Source organism: Pinus tabuliformis, chromosome 6 (assembly GCF_031772625.1).
Source record: "Pinus tabuliformis cultivar Carrire ecotype Pingquan chromosome 6, CPIR1, whole genome shotgun sequence".
Taxonomy (NCBI): Eukaryota; Viridiplantae; Streptophyta; class Pinopsida; order Pinales; family Pinaceae; genus Pinus; species Pinus tabuliformis.
Window position 1 is genome coordinate 1482224222 of NC_142292.1, and position 13668 is coordinate 1482237889.

Sequence of the window (13668 nt, forward strand, 5' to 3'; positions counted from 1 at the left end):
GTATGACCTAATGTATGACTTACCTGGTTATGATTTATCTAGTGCATGACTTATCAGAGTCATTGTTGTTTCATGTATGGCTTAAGTGGATATGATTTATCTAATGAATGACTTAGTAAAATTATGATTTATCTAATGTAAAATTTATTTCCAATATGAACTACAAAATTGATACATGGATACTAAACTTAATAATATGATGTTTAAGATCACGTATCTATATCTATTTTGTTGTTATATATATGCATGGATGAGAACTAACCCGCAGATTGGAAAGAACTATATGATAACCAAGATCTATTCTTCCATTGGGGAAGGTCGAGACATCCAATGAGGAAAGGTATGATGTACATTGTTCTATTACATTTGGTATCTACTTTGTATGCACTCTTATGACATGGGTAAAATGTAAATGACAGGTGGCAAAACTACCTGACTGGATTATTCGATGACAAGTATCCAACCAGCACTGTAGTGTGGTCCATATTAGGGTGTTGAACCTAGTTGTAAGGAGGGGTGGAGGTATTTCCCACCGTGTAACCTCCAAACCTAAAATCATGAGACGGCAATGATGGACACGCTCCCCTAGACGTGTGATGACGATTGCCAGTTGCCTGCTGGGGAAGTTAGGTCGATAGAGTCAATGCTTCCACCATATTGGTTTTATCAGTGGTTAGATTGATATAGCCAATGCCACAGTATATAACAGGAGAGGATGGATAGGGTGGGAATGGAAGTAGGTTAAGAAGGATAGAAGGATATAGATTAGTTGGAGACTCTTGATGGGAAGTGGTATCATTGTCTGACTTATTCAATTTTCCCACTATAACTCTCTCTCTATTCTGTTATGCCTTATTGTCCAACTACTTTCGAACTCCTTGTATCTTTTCACTCTAATTTCGAGACAATTTTCTGAAGGAGGGGTGTATGTAATGCCCCGCTTAATCTTATCATGCAAATTTTATTAGTGTTTAAATTACCTGAAAATATTGACTTATAATTATCAAGAAATATTGGTAAATACCAATATTTGGGAAGCTGCAATTTTTATTTATTGATATAAAATTCATTATTGTTACTATTCAATTCCCAACTTGTCTTCTCAAATTTAATCTTTGATAGGATATGGTCTCCTTCCACTATTCCAAATTAGATATCCATATCCCCAAAATGTCCTCTCAAATCTACTTGGGAGAAGATATGGTCTTCCCCAATTAATCTCCAAATTTAATATCCATATCTTATCCCCAAAATGTCCTCTCAAATTTACTTGGGAGAAGATATGGTCTTCCCTAATTAATTTCCAAATTAAATATCCCTATCTTATCCCCAAAATGTCCTCTCAAATTTACTTGGGAGAAGATATGGTAAGAAAAGTCAAATGAAAGGATAAGGGGGTAGTCATGACATTAATGAGAGATGGTTGAGGTGGATGGAAGAAAGAGGCATAAAAGGGGAAGATGATGAGAGGAGAGGGGGATCCTTGGTCTTGGTTTTGGTTTTGAGGATTTTGTTTTGGGAGGAAAGTGGAGAAAAGAGAAGGGAGAGAAGGAGAGTGTTTGTTTAACTTGAACACACTACATCTAGTTGGACTTGGGCTCGGAGGGCTAGGGAATTGCGGAGGTTCCCTGGGCTAGGAAATACTTCCTAATTAGCTAGGAGGCAAATCCAGTCGGGCGGTCAAGAGGAGCACTCCAACGGAGTCAGGAGCTCAGAAGCATCTCATTTAAGCTATTAGAACAGGTATTCCTTCATTTATTGATTACTTATGTAAATGGTTGCAACGAAATTCCTACTTATTTAATTTGTGGTAAATAAATTTTAATGGTATATTATCATCAAATAAATGTTTAGATCTAAATAAGTTACTTCCCATTTTAATGTGTTTAAAATCAGAGAAATTTAGTTTTTAATTAGAAGACCTTAGGAGGGAGCCTCACATTGTCGCAAAGGATCACAGTGGTATCTAGCACATGTCCAAACAACTCACTGAAGAGCTTCCTCAACCAGACAGCTTCACAGGAGGCCATACTAGAAGCTATGTATTCGGCCTCAGCGATGCTCAAGGCAACCGATTTCTACTTCCTAGTCATCCAGGATATTGAAGCAGAACCCAAAGAAAAACAGCATCTAGAAGTGCTCTTGCGATCCACCACACTGCCATCCCAATCAGCATCAAAATGACCATGCAGCCTCACATTTCCAGCAATGTATCTCAGTCCATGAGTGATTGTGCCCCGAAGATATCTTAGAAGATTCTTGGCAGAAATCCAATATATATGATGAGGCTCAACCATGTACTAGCTCAAAGTGTTAACTGCAAAACATATGTCCAGACGGGAGTTCACCAAGAACATCAGTGCTACTATGAGTTGACGATACTCAAAGGCATTTCCCAATTCAGGTCCAGCAGCACTACCACATAACTTTTTAAAGTTAAGTTCCATCGGAGTAGTCACATGCTTGCAGTCCGTTGAAGAATCTAGGGCAAATGTAGTTAATGCAATTCTTCTTAGTTTGATAACTATTTGTGAGGTGTTTTCAATTTTTCTTCTTATACCAATCTTCACTTATTATTGTTAGAGTGTGTCTTCTTTAGTTCATCAAATAGCTACCAAAACAAAGAGACAAGAACACAAGAAGTTGGCATTCTGCTAGGGCCAAAACCTCTCACTCTTTGAGAGGAAAACCCACACAAAATTCTTCTTATAGAGATTCCAATTGACGAATACCAAGACCATGACCCTTGACCTATGAAGCCACTCCAAGACCAAGACACCAATCCTCTTCTTTGTCACTGTTGAGATCATCATCATTGTTGCACCACTGAGTCCATTACTACTGCACTACAGAGATCTTCATTACTGCTGCATCAGGACTGTACCTTCACCGAGATCTTCATCACTGTCTTGACTTTGTCTTCATTAGGATCATGATTGCAACTATGTTGAGGTCATAACTGTGTTCATGAGACAGAGTGCATTATTGTGAGATCACTGGAATCCTTTTCATCATGATTATGCTGAGACTGTGATTGTATCTAGAGAGTAGGCCGAGACAAAGAGTGTCTCTCCATGACTCTCCTCTTCACAAGTATGCCAAGACTGTATGCTGAGACAAAGGTATGCCGAGAGTGTATTGAGAGATCTTCATCACACATATACTGGGACTGTGTCTTAGCATGCTGAGACAGTGTTGTGAGGAGGCCGAGATATCATTGAGAAACATAGAGATTCTTCTCCCTCTGCAATACTGAAATTCTGCACTCATCCGAGATTTCTTGAGCCACTATAACTATCTGAAATTCTGAGCTTCCTGCACCTATCCGAAATTACAGAGTGTTTGAGATTTTGTCTTGTAATTATTAGTGAGATTTCAAAGGTATCCGAAGTTGCAGAGGCTTGTGCGAAGTTTTGTCTCTCTGTGACTCTAGCCGCATATTTATAGGTGTTTGTCCATGTATTTAAGCCGACATGCACCAGTGAACCGTTGTGTCTATTTATTGAGCTGACATGAGTGAATCTAATTCTTTTTAGGCCGACATGACAGTCTTTTACCTTGCTTTGCTAGCAGTCTTCTTCTTTGGAGGATGGTGCTTGTCTTGGAGGGCTACTTGACACTAAGTTGACCCATAGACATGCTCAAGAAGAGCTCTTTAACATGACTTTGATTCTTTGACTTTTCTAGACCTATGGAATGAGCAAGAAACTCATTCAAATAATTTACAAAAATAATATTTCTTTTTCTTAACAAGTACAAAGATCAAAATTACATTAACAAATACTGAACCTCGTTACACTTTTCTTCAACACAGTCCACCATTCCAAATCTTTCCAATATCTTCACAACGTATTTTCCTTGAGAGAGGAAAATTTCACCTAGCTTTTGCCAGACCTCCAACCCTAGGAAATAATGCATCGATCCTAGGTCCTCATCTCAAATTCAAAAGCCAACTCCCTCTTACATTTGTGAATGAGAGGGTCTGCACCTGTCAGAAAGAGGTCGTCCACATAAAGTACCAAAATGAGAGGTTTATCATTTTCAACCTTAAAGTAAAGGTTCGGATTGGCTTCACTTCTAGTGAATCTCAGCTTCATCAGATAGCTATCGATCCTCTCATACCAAGCTCGGGGTGCTTGCTTCAATCCATAGAGAGCTTTCTTCAACCTACATACATGAGATTCCTGATCATGAACTTCAAACCCCTCAGGTTGTTCCACATAGACTTCCTCTTTGATTGAACCATGCAAGAAGGCGGTCTTGACATCCATCTGATGTAGGTTCCATCCTTGCGAGGCAACAAGGGCTATGATCGAGCGGATGGTGGTGTATCGGGCAACAGGTGCAAATATCTCATCGTAATCTACACCTTCCTTTTGAGAGAAGCCTCGAGCAACAAAGCGAGCCTTGAACTTTTCTGCACTTCCATCAGCTCCATGCTTGATTTTGTAGAGCCACTTAGAAGTGACAACTAATTTGTCCTGGGGTCTAGGGACCACATCCCATACATCATTCTTCATAATTGACTCATATTCTTCATTCATAGCATCCTTCCATACTTGTTGCTTCACGGCTTCTTCGAATGATAAAGGCTCATTTTGAATAATCGTGCTCATGGCAGTCAAATATCCTTGATACCTGTTCGGCTTCTTGCTCTCACGAAAAGTCCCCCTTGATGCAATGTGCCTCTCAGAATCTTCGAGAGTCTCCCTAAGCCATAAGGGTCTCCTCTTGAAGGATGAAGGCTCATGAGGGAGTGGATCAATAGAATCCATAGGTTCATCAACACCAGGCATTGTTTCATCCTCTTTTTCACCCTGATTTCCTATGTCAGCTTCTTTGTCCTTCCTTAGGATAGGAAGGTTGTTGATCTTCCTGAGGGCCATATCTTCGTCGAAGGTGACATCATGACTTATCTCAACTTCCTTTTGACCAGCCACATAAATTCTATATCCCTTAGAATTTTCACTGTAGCCCACAAAGATTCATTTCTTCCCAGATGCACCCAATTTGCTTCTTTTCTCTTTCGGCACATGAAAATATATGGGGATTCCAAAAATTCTAAAATGAGAGACATCGGGTTTTTTACCAGTGAACATTTCTTCGAGAGTCTTGGAGTCCAATGCTTGATGAGGGCATTGGTTTTGAACATACACAACGGTATTTGCAGCTTCAGCCCATAGAAACTTCGGAAGGCCTTGATCATGAAGCATGGCACAGACAGCGTTGTAGTCTCCATCCTAATGCCAGCTTCTCTGCAATAATCTTGGAATTCATTGGTTTCGTACTCGGTCCCATTATCAGTCCTCAATATCTTGATTTTCTTCTCAAATTGGTTTTCAATCAAGACTTTGAAGTGTCGAAACCAGGAGAACACTTCATCCTTCTTCTTCAAGAAGTAGATCCAGGTCTTGCAAGAATAATCATCCACAAAGGTGAGATAATATAAGTATCCTCCCAAGGAATTTACGAGCATCATACCACATATGTTGGAGTGGATCAATTGCAATATGTTTGTGGTCTTGCTATTACTTGAGGGGAATGGTCCCCTTGTACGTTTTCCTTCGACGCGTCCCGGACATACACCTTCATGCTCTACTTTGAACTTGGGCATACCTAACACCATCTGTCTCACATTGGGTAGGGCCTTATAATGAAGATGGGCAAACATCCGATGCCATAGTTCAGATTGTAGAGACGTGTCGCAAGACATGGCTCCCAATGGACTTCCTCTAACTTGATACAAAGTGTCAACCCTAAACCCAAGAGTAAAAGCATATTTAAAATTTATTTTCCAAACACGTACCTTTCCATCGATAAAAGCCACCTTGAATCCTTTATCTTCCATTGTTGAATGGACACCAGGTTCTTCTTGAGATTGGGTACATATAGTACTTCTTGCGCATGAATAGTGTTACCTTGATTCAATTGAAGGGTAACATTCCCTACTCCCTTAACGGGATAGGTGGCTTCGTCTCCAAGGATGATCTCCAAGTTTGTCTCCTTTTCTATCAGATTAGAGAGGGCTTCCTTGTATCTGGTGAAGTGCCTTAAGGCATCACTATCAATCAGCTAATTTCCCATAGTGTCCGGAGAAGACGCAGTGAAGAAGGCCGATATAAGATAGTACTCTTTTTGCTTATTGTTAACGACATTGGATTCATCATACCTAGAGTTCCTTGATTTCTTGGAGGGTCGACCATTTCCTTGATGTCTCGCATTCCTTTTTCCTTTGCCATTGGACCTGTCATTCCTTTGAACGTTGTTGTTGAAGTTGCCCCTGGATTTGTTATGATAGTCATCATCTCAAGATGTATCCCTTCTATTAGGACACTCCCTTGCATAGTGGCCAAATTTATTGCAAACAAAGCATCTTCCCTTCCTTCCATTTTTGAATCCTGGTCTTCCTTGACTTTGCTTCTTTGAACCTGCATTGTTCTTCCTCTTGGCATGAGCGGAGAATGCAGTGGGGTTGCTTCTATTAGAAGGCATTTCTTGCTCCACCATTCTTGTTTCTTCTTGAATGCATCTTGACATCAATTCTTCAAACCCTGGAATTCGATCATTGTTGAATATAGTGGTTCTAAATACATACCACTCAGGTGGGAGTCCTCCAAGGGTGGTGAGAGTAAGTTCCCTATCAGGAATGACTTCTCCAATCGAGAGTAGATCATTCTTGATCTCAGTAATCCTCAAGAAATAATATTGAATATCCTCGTCCTTGCCCTTCTTAATATCCTTCAACTTATTTTTGAGAAAGAGAATTTGATTAGCATTACTAACCTTGAACATGCTGACCAACCTGTCATATATCTCCTTGGAGGTCTTCAATTCGGAGATATAGGCCACCAGATGCTTGTCAACGGAATCCCTGATAATCTTCTTCGCTTTGACTTCAGCCCTATTGTGCTTGGTCTTCACAGCAATCAGTGCATTTGAAGGAGGCTCAGGGATTTTACCCTGCACATAATCCATCAGTTCCTGCTCTTCCAAGGTCAATTCAAGAGACATCTTCCATCCATGATAGTCAGATTTATCATGGAGCTTGTCTTCAACCGGGAAGTAAGATGAAGAACCCATTGAGTCTTTTGTCCTTGTCCAACTGTCTTTGGTGATTGCTCTTTCACTCTTGCTTGGGCTTTGTCTTCACCTCAGCTCTGATACCATGTTAATTTTAGGCAACAATGGTATGTTTTATGCTTTAGAGCAATTTTACTTCAATTTCTTTATTAGCCCAATATCAATATCCAATTTAGCAATCACATCAACATGATAGTAAAATGTAGATAGAACATAAACATAAACAGTGGAAGACAAGCCAAGAGAAGAGGAGATAAGATGTGGCACCAGCCAGGGACAAACCCCAATGTGGGGAAACCCTTGATCAATTCTTCTTTTAGTCTTCAATAGTTCAGCAAAGGGAGATAGTACAATTTACAAATTCTGATACTTTTATAACAGCAGCAAAAGAGCCCTAACCAGAAAAGTCAACGTTGGTCAACAGGGTAGATTTGACCCTCAAAGATTCGGTCAACTTCGACCTACAAACAGCAAGATGAAACAGCCCTCAAAACAGTCAAATTCAGCCTAGTCAAAGTCTGGTCAAACAATCAACCTGCAGTCAACCCTAACCATAGTCAACACTAGTCAAATAGTCAACGGATTGCCTTGATTTCTATGCCCAGAAATGCAGCCTGCCCAATCAGAGATAACCCTCACAAAAACGCAGTCAAATGGGTCAACGCAGCCCAAAACAGCCTTCTGGAAATTCGGTCAAACTTGGTCAACACTGAAACAGAGAATGACCTTCCTTTCCTTCGCACGTGTGGAGAGAGGAGCTGAAGACGAGAATGAACACCTAGATGGTAGACGGCTAGGGTTACTCGGCTCTGAACTGCTGTTCGCGCCTGCAGCGGCAGGGCCTGCCTCGGGTGCGGCTTTCAGTCCGCCCATCCACCTTACCCTGGTGCTCCATCCCGTCGTGCGGCCAGGTTGCTTCGTCGGCTGGGGGTTTTGCTGTACATTGGCTCCGGTTGCCTGGGGGTGCGGCTTCCGGCCTCTGTTTCCTTTCTAACCGGCGGCCCTCTTCCCTTGCGGCGAGCTTTCCTTAGCGGGGTTTTGTTTTATTATTTTCGTCTGTCGTCCCAGATTTGGAGTGCCTACTCAGCTTCTTCATAGACAGGGCTCCGCCGCCTTGTGCTCTGCTTGGGGAGGCTGCGGTGTGCGTCTGACCTCTTCTGGTTTCCGGCGGTATCGGCTCTACTCCGGCTCTGATTTTGGTGATCCGTCCCAGTTTTTTCTGAACCGTGGTGAGGAGGCGGGGGCTTCATTTGGCCTGGTGGGGGCGAGGTGGCTGCCCTAGCCGCCTCTGCCCCCGGATCCGAACGCCTCTGGCCCTGGTTGAGCCCTGATGGGCTCCCTTGCTGAGGTGTGGTTTTCTTTTTTTGGTTCTTTGCTGGCTTACCTTGGCAGTCATTGGGTGCGTTGAGGGATCTGTGGTGTGGAGCCTATCTCTGCACCGATTCGTGCCGGACTCTACAATGGCTGTTTCTGGTGGGTTTTTTCTTATGGTTTCTTTGGATTTTTGGGCGGTACCTTCCTCAGTCACAGATGGAGAGTTGAGGGAGTGGGGGGGGTGGCTACCTTGGCTGCTCCTTTCCTTTTCGTGCCTCTTCTTGGCGACTTTTCGATCTACTGCGCTCTCCTCAGGAGCCATTGTTTTTAGCTGTTTATTTTAGCTTCGTTGGGCAGGATATTGCCTTTCGAAGGAGCTATCGTATTTACTGTTTTTATTTTTCTGTTTATTAGCTTGTATGGGTAGGGTTTCACTCCTGTTGGGGTTTACATACCCTCTACTGGTTGCCCTTTAAGGGCCTATCTGCCTTATCTTCTGGAGGCCCTGCTGAGGGCTGTATCTGCATACTTCCCAGAAGTATTGGTTATTGTAAGTGGTATTCACCACATTTCAGCATATGCTTCGGCATCAACAACATGTAATCTCTGTTATCTTCTTAATAGAAATTACGAACTCTATTTCTTTGGAAAAAAAACGTGTGGAGAGAGGAGCTGCCTAGAAATCCGTACCCAATCAAATGAGGAGAGAGAGAGATGAGTGAAGATGAGTGTGTCCAAATGAGGATGAGACATCATGAATTTATAGGCTAACGTTGAGGATGAATAGACGTGATTGTTGGGCTTTTGAGCCTACATGAGTTTGTTGGCCGACCTTGACAATTTGTCCATAATATAAATAAATTTGTATCTTCGTTTGTACATGTCAGAACCGGATGATCTTTAAATCAATCCTACACCTCTCGGAGAGAGGAATCCAAGAAAAATACCAGTTGTCATAAATAAGATGACCCATGTGGAGTTTGGTCCTAGTTGCCAATTTTAACACTATTCAAGCCGCAACAAGAGAGAAGGGGTTGCAAGAAGCCTCAGGTAAGGTCGTAGGCTGCAGAAGGCCATAGAGGGCCAAAGAAGGTTGCAGAGAGTCGCAGGAGGCTCAGATCAATAGGTCGAGGGCCTGTACTGGAGAACCGAGGGAAGTTAGGGCTAGAACAGCCTGACCGAGGGCCTAAGCAGCAGGTCGCATGGAACAAGAAGGTTGTTGAAGAAGGTTGAGGTCTGGAAATGGCCTAAGGGAACTAGCCATGGCTACAGGAAAGTTGGACAGAGATCTAAGGGAGCAGACCCTGTGGACAAAAGAAGATTGTAGCAGTGAAGGAAGGTTGATTGGGTGTTACAGCAAGACTTATATGATTTTGTGGGCTAAAGGAACCAGCCCCGACGAGTCAAGTTCTTGCTAGTTGTGTTTTTGTAGGCGAAGGACAGCTAATTGTATTTATTCGGCAAATGAGAGTGTGATGGACTAGGCCGCAACCTTGAGTTATTGGTCAAAGGATTGACTATGTACTATAGGCTATAGCATTGTACTAGGATTGTAAAGGGGCATAATCCCTAGTACGGGAGCCCTAAGGTTTTCTTGTTAATCGACAAACAAGAAACGTGTTTTGGGCCATAAAATCTTGATTACTATTATTGATCTCATTGTTGTTATATTCTGTTGTGCAAATTTGTTTTTGGTTGGGCATCTCTAGTGTGTTTATGTGCTTAGCTAAGTCATAGACCAGACCTAGGGTGCAAGGAAATTCCAACAAAAGGTCAACCTTTCCAAGGAAGTAAACTCAACCCAGTAAAGCCTTGGTCAAACAAAAGGTCAATCTTTCCAAGGCAAGTAAAGTCACCCCGATAAAGTCTTAGTCAAATGAAAAGTCAATCCTTCCACTACAAGTTAACCTATAAATTGTTGGTCAAACAAAAGGTTAACTCTTCCAAGGTAATTAAAGTCAACCAATAAATTCCCCAAGAGTAGATAATAGAAAGGTCAATACTTACAAGACACATAAAGTCAACTGAATACATTCATGGCGAAATAAATGCCAACCCTTCCAAGAGGCCGTAGTCTACCTATTATACATTTAGGAGCTTTTTCGAGCATATTTTCTGATTAAATTTGCTCAGAATCTAGTATGGATTTGTTGGAATCAAAAATTTGTGTTGTGAACTCTCCACAATTTGAGTGCCTTGGGGATTTTTCAGGGTGTTGAATCCATATATATAATCAAAAACGCATTTTAAACAACAAAAGATTACAATTTGACCAAAAATTGTTTGCCCAAATTCCAATCAAAAACTCCAAAAGACAACATCCAACTTTCCCCTGGAGCGAAATCAAAACTCCTAAGACATATGACATGTCGCTTCAAGGGTTCTCAAGAAAGAGCCTATAAGGAACGTGCTGAGAATATTTCAATATACACATGGAAATATATTTTGGCACACATGGAGATATATTTTTGATATACATGAAAATATAGGTTTAAGTATAAATTCATGGCAAGGTAAAATGGGTTTATTTGGAGTAGATGGGAGGAATAATTGTTATCCTCACCCTGTTCAATTCCCCATATGACATGATTAACTTGTATTACTTGCTTTGTTGTAATGGTTTCTAACCTTATTGTTGAAATATAAAAATAGGTTGTTGAAATATAAAGATATTGGAATAAATTAAAATCAAATAACCATGCCAAGAAACTAGAAATTTTGCATTTACTTGAATATTTACGACTATTATCACACCAAAAATTCACAAATCTTTTTGAAGAGAGTAAAACAAGGAAAGTAGAAGACAGACCGGATAACGGGTTGAATTTAGCGCTCGTTCAATTACAGAATGATCGCCTCCCCATTCAACCGCGCTCCTTGCAAGCTCCATCACGGGCGCCGGAGGCCACCAGATAAGCTTTTTCACCCTCTCGTCCTGTGCTACCGCCAGCCACTTCCGGGATTCGAACCTTCTCCGGGTCTCCACATTTCCATCGCTAATTTCCCCGTTGCGGAATTCGAACCCTCGCCGAGATTCAACCCTAGGTACCAAGAACCGGAGACAGCTGAGTAGCTCCTGAGCTAAATCCGGGTCCACTGAACGAGCGTCCTCCTCGCTTCCCAGAAGGGCTACCAAATTGGCGGCGATTTTAGCAGGATCGACGTCTTTGGCTGTGGCTCCGGATGCCTTGGCGCAAAATCCCACTATACTTAGCGGGGCTCTATGCGTTGGGCGAAGTAGGAATCGTGGGCGTTGCGATACCAGAGATCTTCCTTCTATGGGCGGAAAGAATGGATGGAAATGCAGAACGGAGAGCATGACGAAAGCACGGCAATTGACCATAAATCTGGCCATCCCACTGACTACCTTTGCAAAATACTTTCATCGATACTCCAAATCTTTCTCGTCTTTAAATCTCTGGTTTACTTCCATTGCTTGCTCTCTCCACGTTACTTAGCGTGTGGCATACTTTTTACATTAATTATTTAAGAGAGGTTTGTCACATGTTTACGCAAAACCTTAGGCAACTCATGTGAATGGCAGAGGAGCTCTGCAGGTTTCTGGGGGCAAAGGATGAATTATTTTGATGCAAACTCAACATCGATTTTACACAGAAACGCTCTCAATGGCGATAAGCATAACAATGGAACTTCCAAAACTTCATAAATTCTTCCCCGTGTATCAGAAATGGTAACTATTATTATTAGCTTTCAGAATTTTAGTTAATTTTTTTTAGCTTTTATAAATACGTTTTATTTATGAACTTGAAAGCAATACATGGTATGTTTTTAAGATTTTATATCTTAAAAAGCCCTGGTACAGGGTTTAGATGAAGGTGTGGTTGGATGCTGCGGGTGAAGGAGGTAGGAAAACCACATGATTGACATCAGCAAAGTCCTAAAATCTTTGATAAAATTATTTTTGATGTTTTTGTTTTTCCTTTCATTGTGTTGCTCTAAAAGCTCAAGCTCTAGGATTTTGAATATATTGTAACAATTTTGGGTTAAGGATTTCAAAAAACAATTTTATTTATTTATTTATGGATGGCTGGTTTAGCTCTATTTTTTCTAATAATAAGTTTACTTGAATAATTATGTGGAAAAAAAATTAAGGATATATTTGTTAAGTGTTTAATTTTATTTATTTTAATTTAAAAAAAATGTTTCAACACATATGGGTTAAGTGTTTTATTTTATTTTAATAATATAGTGATTTAATTTGTTACAAATTGAGTAGATTTGCTAATTTTTATTAGTGTTTTTCACATTTGAATGGTTTAAGAAATTAAATAGGTTTTTCAAATTTACCGGAATTGTTAATGATTAAATAGTTAGTTTGCTAGATCTGTTACAGCCTATTTTGTCACATCTAGTCAATAGGCCTGAAAACCGAATCAATTAATATCCATGAACATTTTGTCATTATCCCTTCACAAAACCCTAAGCATCACCTCTCTGAAAAGTCTGAGTTACTGCGATAAATTGTTCAAAAACATTGTTTTTAGCTGCAACGCACCTTGTCTCCTTTGTCACCTGCATTCAGCGCATGCTGAATGCTTTTCCACCTACGCTAGTCAGCACATGTTGCTCCTTTCTACAGGTGTGTTAATTCTATAAATTCGGGAAAAATAAAAAAATATTTCTAAAACATCCTCTTCCAAAAGCTTCCAAGGTAGTTTTAACTATTTACCTCAGATAGAAGGCTTGAATTCCTATCTAATCCTATCTTGGAGACCTCATATCTTATCCCTTGAGCTCATCCTCCCATCATAAATATATCTCAAGCCTGTTAAAAAATAAACCTGCCACTGAGCATAGTTTCTCCTGGTTCAAGCTCATTAAAAAATGAAACCACCTTTGGTAAATAACCTTTGTGATCGCCTTGCTATTAGCATTTTTGAACCTTGGTTGTGTTCCTAACGTCACCTCCATTCCTTTGGCCAACCATACGCTTTCACTTGATTGTTTACCCTTCTGAGGAACAACTGCGATGAGTGATTTTGATTGCCACCCTCTTCAAACTGCTATGTTTTGAGAAGTTCCAAAACTTACCTAGAACCAGTTGCTACCCGAAAATACCACTCGTTCCTAAAAAACGAGTCCCTTTTAAGCTCTTTTTAGACTTGCTAAATATAAAAAGATTGTCGAGCCATTGGCCTTTCTAGCTCGTTAAAGTAAAGGGAACTCCATCCCTCCCATATATTTTAATATTTTTGGACCTGAGGGATTATTAAACAAAAAGATCAAGCGCTTGTCTTTTTCGGCTCGTTAAAA

General features: G+C 40.7%; 1 protein-coding gene across 1 annotated transcript in view; it reads right to left on the bottom strand.

Moving 5' to 3' along the window:
• LOC149264230 (T-box protein) overlaps positions 1–12021 on the bottom strand; it is a 177430-nt gene extending 165409 nt beyond the window's left edge. Inside the window, exon 1 of the mRNA XM_089427807.1 lies at positions 11204–12021. Within this exon, the coding sequence (XP_089283933.1) occupies positions 11204–11749 (546 nt within the window). The 5' untranslated portion in view covers positions 11750–12021. The remainder of the gene's footprint in view (positions 1–11203) is intronic.
• Positions 12022–13668: the final 1647 nt, after the last annotated feature.